The sequence below is a fragment of the Cylas formicarius genome, unplaced genomic scaffold (assembly GCF_029955315.1).
Source record: "Cylas formicarius isolate icCylForm1 unplaced genomic scaffold, icCylForm1.1 PGA_scaffold_10__41_contigs__length_53128322, whole genome shotgun sequence".
NCBI lineage: Eukaryota > Metazoa > Arthropoda > Insecta > Coleoptera > Brentidae > Cylas > Cylas formicarius.
In genome coordinates, this window is record NW_026844214.1 from 2,238,278 (window position 1) to 2,249,338 (window position 11,061).

The following is an 11,061-nucleotide window of genomic DNA, read 5'->3' on the forward strand; positions in this document are numbered from 1 at the left end:
CTATGCGTTATTTCGACCGTTATACGTCCCTAGTACGTCCCCGATTTCGTCTTCGTAGTTCACGCCTTCCTCCGTTTCCTTATTTTCCCGTTCCATTCGTTTTAGCTGATTTAAAATGGCCGTTTCCTCCGTTCGGATAATGACGTCGACTATCGCAGCCCTCGCTTCGTCTTGGATAAACTTTTGCTAGGAGAGAAAGCTTTTGTTATCGGATACAGGGTGTCCCATTTCGGGTACTTTTGCGGGGCACCTCTGTGGTTTTTATAGATAGGAAGTTGCTTCACTTAAATCGGTGGCTTAACTGAAATTGGTGAAAGGTAAAAACCCGAGTTATCGGTTGTTTAGTTAGTTAGAATTTTTGTGTGCCAAATAAGATTTGATGTCCGGTGTCATGATTGTGCCCGGCAACTGCTGTCCTTTTAGCCTAGTTGACATTTTTTTTGGACAAGTGGTCGATATGGTTTTGTCGTTATATTTCTTAAGAACCTTTGATATGTGGTCGGTGATGTTTTGAATGTAGGGAAGGACAGCAGTGGCAAGTGTGCGCTTGCTTTAGGCCTCATTGCTATTGGGAGGTTGTGGTGAAGTGTATTTTGTAAGAAGAGCAGAGGTAAGGTGTTTTAATTCTGGGTTCAGCGACCCAGGCTGAGATAGTTTTAGGGCTCTTTAAACAAGAGATTTGATACGGCCTGTTCATAGATATAAGAAAGAGACCATTTGCTTTTGAATGGGATTATCCAAGGGTGGTCATTAACATACAATACATTATTACCTAAAGTTTCGGAATTTAAATTCAGGTAAAATTGTGGTCCGTAATACCTGTGTTTAATATTCTTTGGTTTGGTATACTACTTAGTTTAAGTTTATTAGTAACATTCTTATTTCGTGTGTAATACAGCGGGTGTTGAATCGTGTGCGAATTTTTCAAAATATGTGCGAGTCTAGTGTATCACAGGAGATGCTCCCGCCCAAATGTAGAAAACACTATTCTATTGGGACTAAGGAAGTTATAAACAATGTTTATTTGACTCTCATTGAACGTGGTGCCAGCAAGCAAGCATCCTTAGAAGAAACGGCCACATTGATGAAAATTCCAACATCAACTATATGGAAAATGGTGAATAATCCCATTTCAGCGAGGAAAAAAGAAGCGATGCTGACATTTTCTCGAGTGTAGATGAAAGTGATCAAGATATAATACGGCGTAAAATTTACCAGTTATACGAGGAACAAAGCGTGCCTACATTAGATATCTTAATTAGGAGGCTTGAAAAAGATGAAACCGGTGTTAAATGTGGCAGAACTGTATTAAACACATGAGTTTGAGATTTAAAAAAATTGACAAAAGGCAAGTTTTAATGGAATCTTAGAATTTGGAAATTGCAATTGGAATATCTAGAAAAAATTACGATTTACAGAGAACAACAAAGGCCAATTATTTACTTGGATGAAACCTGGTTCGACATTTATGATACCCCGGAAAAGGGTTCGGTTGACTCAACTGATAAGTGTACAACAAACGCGCCATCAAAAAGAGATAAAAGAATAACTATTTCGCATGCTGGCCCAAAAGATGGTTGGATTCCAAATGGACTTTCTCTGTCTGCGAAAAATATTAAAGATTCTTCTCTGGATTACCATGGAGACACCACCGCTGATTTATTTGAAAGCTGGTTTAAAAACAAACTAGTTCCAAACATTCCTCCTAATAGCGTCATTGTAATGGACAATTCAAGTTATCACAGTAGACAGTTGACTAAAACCCCTTCCTCATGTGACACAAAAGCAACAATCCAAAACTATGTGTATTACGACATTTATTTTCACGAAGATTATACCAAAAAGCAAATAATTGAGGTTCTACAAAGCTTGCACCTACAGAAGGAATACGTCTGTGATAATTATGCAAAAAATCTAGGGCATACAATATTTAAGGCTTCCACCTTACCACTGTATATTTAACCCCATGTTTGGCACCAACTGAAATCTGCCATTCGTCGTAACAATGTTTTTCCCCGTCTTAACTCCAATGTCATCAAACTTATAGAAACCGAAGTTTTTAACATCCCTCCACAAAGTTGGACAAATTCTGTTAAACATATAGAAAAAACAGAACAAACGTATATCCATATTGCAAATAATATAGAACAAATAATAATTAGAACAGGCAATGATAGCGATAGTAATACTGATATATTTTGTGAATAATTTTAAGTAAGTTAAGTAGGTAATAAAAATAATTTGTAATTTTATTTTAGATTTAAACATATTTCATTCTTACAGCTTGCCCGGATCTTTCCTTAATTCGTATCAGTTAGTCACTTTCTTATATCTATGAACAGACTTTACCCGATAATTTTTGGGACGGATGATGATATGACAATGCATTAAGGTATCGGTCTGTGTGCGTAAGTTTTCTGTAAACAGAATGACCCAATGTTAGTTCTGATTTTCTATTGATAAAAACGTCTAATAAGAGATTATTATTAGTTTCTAATTTAATGTTAAAACGTATGTTAGGATATATAGAGTTTAAATAGCTAAGAAAATCTCAGACGGATTTCTGACTATGAGACCAAATAACGCCAGCATTTTTCAATTAAGTTGTTTTGGTGCCAGATTCTCCTATTTGAATAAATTTTTAAAAATGTTGACAGTTTAGGGAATGGGGACTTTAGTCGAAACTTACCAGAATATCGTTTACTTAAGCGACGAAGAACAACTGGGTATTTCTAGTGTTTGTTGAAATTAAGTTTTTTTTTTAATGGGCCGTTTATTTTGAAAGCGGCTTAAATCCATTTTCATCTTTTATCAAGTTGGTACTTGTGACATTTATAATTTATGCTGAACTGTCAAAAACATAAATCGGTATTGAAATATATTTAGGACATTTGAAAATTTTATATCACGTACATTTTCAAAATAATAAAATTACTAAATAAATATAACAGCTAATCTAGAAAATATGGGTATAAAGCACTTAGCCCTGGATTGACTAAAATCTTACTTATCTGGCAGAACACGAAAAGTAAAGTATGAGACATCTGTGTCTGCACATTCTCTTAGAAATGAGCAATTGAATGGACAATATTCTAAAATTCCTTGTTTAATTTAATGCTCGATATTCATATTTCTCCAAGATCCTAAGAGCGTCACTTTGTGAAATATCTACATACCTAATAAGTATATATATGTTTGTAACCTAAATAGCTTACTTAGCTTTGGAAGTATAATTCGGAAACTTCTTCATAATTTTCGCTGTACAATATCAATTAAATAAAATGATATATATTTATAAACGAAAAGTTTCGGTTCCAAAAACTAATAAGATACGACACATATCTGACATTTATTTTTGTTTTTGTTAGTAAATTGGTTGTTTCTGGCAAAAAAATATAACAAAATATGAATAAAACACTCTATAACTGTGAAATAATAAATTGGTAACAAAAATTATCTAGCACACTGCATTCTACGGAAAAAATACATACTTATCTTTTCGATAAGTTTAAGGACAACGGAGCGCGAAATTTTCATGAACGGTGTGTATAGTAAAAGCTGAAATGTTACGAAAATATTCACAGCATCTATCTCAAGTTTTACGAAAATATGTTATACTAGCACCAAAACCGCAACTTTTTATCGATAAATAACAGCAAAAGTACCCAAAATGGATTTTTATTCATAATTTGTTAAAATTTTATTATTACTTTTAGTAAGTCTTTTATGGTTATCTGTCATTACGTTTAATAATTATTATTCAAAACAAAAATTTTGCTATTTAAAATTGCTTAATTGCTTTGACTACGTAATCAAATTAAATTAAAATCCGAGTTAATTTCACAAATAAGATGGAACAAAAATTTTCTTAATTAGTAATATTTTAATATTAAGGTAGGTAGAACTTTTAATTCTTAAACAACTTTACTTAATAACTTTTTGCTCAATTTTATGAAATAATGGTACTTGTGAAATTTTTGTACTTTTTGTCCTGCTCTGCATGCTGTTTAACTTGCAAATACTTTAAGAGCACCTAATATGTTCGTAAAAAAGTATTATATGTTACACACACTAAAATAACCACACTGGATAACAGTACATTGTTGCATTATTTTGCATTGTTGCAATTTTCACTATTCACATCAAACATAGCGCCTAGTCTGAGACTAACCAAAAGGGATATTTACTTAAATATTTCACAATTTTATTAACATAATATGCGCCCATCAGTTAAGGGAGGACTGTAATCACGATTCTGAGGTCAGATAAATTTTAGTAGTTCATTTTGAACCCTTTCCAAGCGATCTCTGTAGATCTTGTACTGTGGACTCCAAACCACGCTACCAAATGAAAGCTTGCCTATAACAAACACTTTAAATAAGGAAAGCATAGCATATTACTGTTTGTAAACTACACAATTTCTAGCAATATAACCAAATAATTACTATCTCTTCTAATTCCGATGGCCCTGACGTAGTCTACTTTTAGCAAAATTTGCTGGTTAATTTTGTAGTTAAAATTTATATATTTAATATAAATAAATACCCATCGTTCTTTGCCCATCTTCATTCTTTGCTCGTTTAATATCTCAAATTCTTTTTTATTTACGTCTTCCATTTGTTGGTTGTAGCGGTACTTAAACAGCCAGTGTCCTAAATAGTGGATCGGATCACGCGGCTGCAAAGCCGTTATTTCAGCCAAACCCAGCGTTAGGGCCCTGCCTAAATGTCGTTTCAGGTAATTCGCATCTTCGGAGCAGATTTTACTCGCCGTCGAGTCTCCAGATTTCCCTAAGCTTGCGTAGGTCAAGATTTTCGTACCACAGAGCGTATTAAAAAAATTACAAGATCTTATCTCCTCGTCCTTGCCACTGTCCCCCAAAATTAACTGCAATTCCTTAATGGTCTCGGGACTGAAACCTTCGAAGAATTTCAGCGCTTTCGCTTCTTTAAAAGATAGCTGTCGTCCGCTGTCGGTCATCAGCAATCCGGATAACGAGACCTTGAGCCCTTTCTTTTCTAACATTTCTGAAATTTTTCTCTTTTCAATTATTTTTTATGTTGGCGCGGTTAGGTAAAGTGTGTGTCGAAGTATATCGTCTTGGGTTTTGACGGACCCTCCCCCATAAACGTAACTACATTCCTTCATACCTACCCAAAGTGAGGACAACATGGCTCTCATACATAAACTGATGAAAGAAATATGGAGTCAGCAGCTATTTACAAAACTTCTGGATTCCTCCTGTCTTTTTGAGGGGGTGGAACTAAATGAGGGGCATAAACATCAAAAAGTTGACATTTAAAAGAAAAATATGTGCGACGTCCTAGCCATATACCCATGATTCGTCACCAGTTATGACCTTTTTAAGCAACAACTTTTTGTTCAAAATTAAGCAGTTTCGGAACACATCTTGCTGCTACACTTTTTATGCTCTAAACTTCGGAAAAAAATGCATGGGAATTCTGTTTGGTGATTATCAAAATCAACATCTATTGGTTCTTGTTGTTCTGCGTGTTTATTTGTCATCTCAAAGGTGTGTCTATACAGGTTTATATCCATTAGTTTTACATAAGGATTGGCCTTCTAATAGAGCATAATTTTTGCATCTTTCAATTATACTCGCTCTATACTATACTCTCTGGTATCTTTCGAAAATAATCAGAATCTCTCAAGTTTGCATGCGTTTAGCGCTATAAATTTATTCTGCAAAATTAATTTTCTAAACTTTCGAATTAAATTCGAAGAAGGAAAACTAAGAAAAGGCCTTTGCAAAAAAAGTCATAAAGGTGGATATTATTTTCCATAAAAACAAAAAAGATAATTCAAGAGTCCAAGTTTTGGTTCCATCCCTATTTCGCATGTCGGTAAGTGAATGAATTACTGTTTCGTCGTATATTTACGAATAAATCATTAGTTTTGGGACATCAGAACCCACCAGAAAGCTCTCAATATTCTAAAAAAAAATCCAGGGTCTGGAATATCCATACCTTCAATTGCAATTTCAACACCAAAAGGCACCGCTCGATGAAAACGCATCACCATAATTCTCACGCCTGATCAGAAGAACGATTTATTGCAATCTGCTGGCTGTTGTCCACGAAGTATATTAAGGACTCTAGCTGGGACTGTCATGAAGATAGGAGAGCACAACTTTTTGAAAACTTGCTTCAAAATTAGTTTTTAAAAAATATTAATAGAAATGTTAAATTCGTATGTTATTAGTTGACAGTCTAGCATACTGGAACGCATTGTTTATTGAACATGGCACGACATAAAATTAAATGTGAGAGGTTACTGCTAAATGACCTGTTGAGAGTTGGAAAAACCATATAGTATAATATATATCACATAGTATAATATTTAATCTTGATATTTTAAAAACACCCTAAAAGTCCGCAACTGAGTGTTACAATTAGGTTAGGTGTTTTATCGCCGTCAAAGACCAAAACGATATACTTTGGGACGGAGTATACCAGATACTTTTTCTTCAGGGTATAATTCTTTCCAGCCCACGACTTGCAACTGGCCATATCTTTCCACATGAAGTCTAATTTTTTCTATTTCCAGCAGGGATTTATCGTATTTAGTTTCATCTTGATCATCGGAGACATACGTTTCCGTTTTCACCAGCCGAAGTAATCGATTAAAAACAATGACCATTTTTTTAAAATCTGCGTCCAATATGTGTACCGCCTGCTCGTATTCTTTTTGAGCATCCTATTTATCCAAATATCTTAGTATTAAGCCAAATATGCCTTAGTAAAATGTCGCTCATTAGTAAGATACAGAGTACTAAGGTTTAGTTCACAAAATTGCCAGTAACACTAGAACTAATTTTTTCTAATAAAATATTTCTGAGCCAGCGATTTGACTTGAAATGATGGAAATATCTCGAAAACGAGGTGTTTTGTCGAAATAAATGTAGTATACCTCATCGCGTTCATAGATAGATAGAAGAAAGTGGACAGGTCCGTACTTTGCTTAGAATTTAATTATTTGGGGTTTTGTTAGGAAAGATACTAAAAGATATTTATTTATTTATGTTTAAATCTAAAATAAAATTACAAATTATTTTTATTACCTACTTAAATTACTTAAAATTATTATTGTCCAATATAAATTTTAGGACAAGATCCGCATTTCAATCTGTAGACACCTGATTTTTGAGATTTTGGACATTTCGTTTTATTGTTTTTTAAAAAATTTCCTATTGTGTTGTTAGTTCTGAAAGCTATTTTTAAACCACATTTTGACAAATGTTTTGAAACTTTCACTAGGTTCTCCTATGTATGTAATTGTTTTAAATTGTTCGTGTTCTGTATTTGGTTTCGGATAAATAGAGTTTACTGTTGTCTGGATTTATTTTTTATTTATAATTTTATCGATAATGGACGGATTGTAGCCGTTGTTCAGTGCAATTTGATTAATGATATTAAGTTCTTTGTTGTAATTTCTCGTTGAGAGTGGCGCATTAAGAAGTCTGTGTATAAAAGAGTGAAATGTAGCCATTTTGTGTGTATAAGGGTGATTTGAGCTGTTATGTACGACTGTGTCCGTGTGTGATGGTTTATGGTAAATGGAAAAATCTAATTTGTTTTGCGTTTTCGTAATAGGTAAGTCTAAAAAATTAATTATCCTGTTCAATTTCGATAGTGAATTTTATACTTTTTATATTTTATTTAAAAATAGCTTTCAGAACTAACAACACAATAGGAAAATGTTCAAAAAACAATAAAACGAAATGTCCAAAATCTCAAAGATCAGGTGTCTACAGGTTGAAATGCGGGTCTTGTCCCAAAATTTATATTGGACAAACAGGTAGATCCTTCAAGAAACGCATTAACGAACATAAAAAAGCGTTTAAAAACAATAGTCTAGATTTAAATACCTCTCCACCATTATTAAACGTAAATTCTCACAACTTTAATTAAGGTTTATTATCATTTTTCGGTATATATAGTAGCAATTTCGTGAAAATCTGAACTTTTAGTTGTTATTTATTTTGATAAATTTAATAGGTTCTTATGACAGGCGACATGTTAGAAAACTGTCCAACCAGCAATTATTACCAAAACACACCCTCAAAGTCTGAAGTAGATACAGGATTCTTTGGAGCAATATTCCTATTCTTCAGGACAAGATATGTTTATTAAAGAGAAAGGTCATAAAACTCAGTATTCTATATTTAAATGTTTGTGTGTAATTCAATCATTTTCTAACTAAGTGTTCATGTATTTTACTTGTTTCTTGAAAGGCTTTATTTCGATAAATATTTTAGGTTATATTTGTTATGTTATGTTAATTTTGATAAATAAGTAAATAATACTTTTTGACAAAACTTAAAAGGCGCCTTACTTTTTGAACACACCTCGTATTTATGTTCAAAAAACCTTTAAAAAATGATTTTTTGTGATCTGCAAAACCTGGACGTAACTTCCAGTGTTGCTTCATTTTGGATGCCGTTATTACAGGTTTTTACTAGTTGGCTCAATATCATTATAATCTATGATTGCGTTTTGGCGCATTCATTACGGACCACCCTGTATGTAAATTCATTTGAGATTTTATTGGGAATTACTAGAAAGCGTGATGCTCTCTATTACTCACAATTTTTTGTTGGTTAAAATATTCTAGCTCGTGCAACTGCCTCCCTTCCAATTTATCTATTTCATCGTTAATTTCGACCAACTGTAGTGCGACGGTCGATTCGTCCTCTCCTTTGGTAAACATTTCCTTTAGACATTCTCTACGATCCCGAAGCTCGTCCAATTTCATTCGAAAATTATGTCTGACTTCGTACGTCTTGTAACTCAGAATATTCGAAATGAGCTCGGTCTTCTCTACTATCGTTAAATACTTGTCTAAATTTTTTTTCAGTTCTTTCAGGTGACGCGTTAGTTTTTCATAAAGATTCCGAATTCCGTCGAGATCTCTAAAAAAAACCACAAAATGAAAGAGAAAAAAAAATGGATCAGGTTTACTCGGGAATATAAAACTCTTCATCGTGGAAAGGCAACGATTCCGTTTTATCTATTTCTTGTTTTATTGTTTCGATCAACTCTTTTACAATTTCCAAAGCGCTCATCTTTTCAATTTTGGTTCGCTGCGCCGCTGACAGTGACAATTATTTCGGTGGTCCTTTCGGTGATATACCGGGCGCGCAAAAGTATGGAAACTGCGCAATAGCTCTCTTGCGCATATTTTTGAAATTACGTGGAAACCTTTTAATTACCTTCTAAAATACAATATTGACACACATGGGTTGTGACGTCACGAGGTCCATGGAGACAAGCAACGCATTGTCGCCGTCCATATTATATTGTTTCCACTTTTTTTTTAATATGTAATATTTCTTCCTGCATCTGACATTCATCAATACGTAGATACTCTGCCTTATCCTTTTCATAACTGTCATTCGATTAAGTGTTGGACAAATGCGCTTTCTGTCTTCTTGGCAAGTGTGGAAGTATTTGTTTTGTTACAATTTTTTGAACTTGCATCATTATTCATTCCATATAGTTTTATACACACGATAAAAAAAACAAAAGTGAGGTTAGGGTACTATGTATTTTCTTCCTGATGAAGCTAAACGCAGTTTTTTAATTAAATGCCTCCAGTTTCGCGTGTAATTGCTTTTAGCCATATTTTACTTTGTTTTTCTTGAATATAGAATATTATGCAACAAGTGCGGTAAACGGCATTCGACTCACGAGTTTATTTGACACGAGCGGAGCGAGTTAAAAAGTTTACCGAACATGTTGCATACTATACTTTTTCTACGACCGTTAGTTTTTGGGTACATTTTCGCAGAACAACACGAATACATCCACTGATATGACCGTCAGAATTGATAAACATCAAAATTCAAAGCGTGGGAAATATCTCCAAAAACATCCGATTGCTCCCAAACCCGTGCGGTAAAATCACGGAAATGTCCGAAGTGGCTACCGTAGGAAACGAAACTGACGTAGTAAAGTGACGCTTTCCGCACGCGAGATCGGTGTATAATTAGGTATTTTACAGATGCGAGTAGAAAAAATTTAATAAATTATTTGTCCCGGAGTAGAAATTGTTGTAGTTTTACAATCTGTCACGATACAGTAACTATAAACCATTTTCAACTAAAAAATAATTGAAAACCCACGAAAAATTGTAAGGCTCATAACTCCCAACACAAAATCGTTTCTGGTGACGTCACGGACAGCGTTTTAGCGAGAAAAGTGTCCAGTTCAAATTTTTATTATTTATTACGACATGAATGTTTCATATTTTCAGAAATATTTGGGGGGATACTTTTTAAGTCTTATTAAGTATGTTCGTTCAATACAAAAATATGTGATTGATGATTGATCATAAACAAAAAGGGCCTTTAAATATTTAATAAAAAATGTTCAATAACATCAAAAAGCCAAATTTAAATTGGCCCTCCCCAGCACTAGGGGGCTGGAGTGGGGGCCATGTTTAGTGCCATTGAATAGTTTTCTTATATAATATTTAAAGGCATTTTTTTGAAATTAAATATGCCTTACAGGAATATTTTCATCGCACTGCCCTCTGTTTTTCATTGCCACTGTCCTCAAACGGTTTTGTCCCCTTGGGCTTCCTAGGTAGATTAGTGTTCTCGAGGAGCTGAATTGTCTCGATTTTGACATGCTGAAGAAATCTTTGGAACCTTGGAATGGTTAAGATGTTACATTTGCTGGTACAGCCACAAAGCAGTTAAAAAAGTAACGAATCCATTTTTTTGTATTTTATTCCTTGTCTTGTCTTTATTTTTCACATGGGCTTTCCAGCGAAGTTACGTCTAGATTTGTACCAAAATATTTTGCTGAATCCGAATGCTGGATAAGGGCATCGTTGATTCCAATAGACAGATGACAAATGATTTGTTTTCATTTAGTGCAATGAGAGCAATTAAAACGCAACTTTAAATATTAATTATATATTTTAATCAAATTAAAAGAAACAATATTGATAGGTAATTAATTTTAGTTTTTAAACTCATGAGATGGATGTATATGATGATTTTAATAAAAAACAATAGTAAGTCGCCAAGTTCGG

General features: G+C 33.7%; 1 protein-coding gene across 2 annotated transcripts; it reads right to left on the minus strand.

Moving 5' to 3' along the window:
• LOC132696475 (uncharacterized) lies at positions 1–9,112 on the minus strand. Of its 2 annotated transcripts, none has more exons than XM_060661308.1 (6): positions 8,982–9,112; positions 8,608–8,932; positions 6,474–6,717; positions 4,845–5,027; positions 4,546–4,790; positions 1–186 (listed from the first exon to the last, which is right to left on the minus strand). In XM_060661308.1, the coding sequence occupies exons 1-6, from the start codon at positions 9,083–9,085 to the stop codon at positions 1–3; spliced, it is 1,287 nt and encodes a 428-aa protein (XP_060517291.1). In that variant the 5' UTR covers positions 9,086–9,112. The 2 variants fall into 2 exon arrangements, with proteins under 2 accessions (XP_060517291.1, XP_060517300.1); XM_060661317.1 differs by lacking the exon at positions 1–186 and adding an exon at positions 4,221–4,359.
• Positions 9,113–11,061: the final 1,949 nt, after the last annotated feature.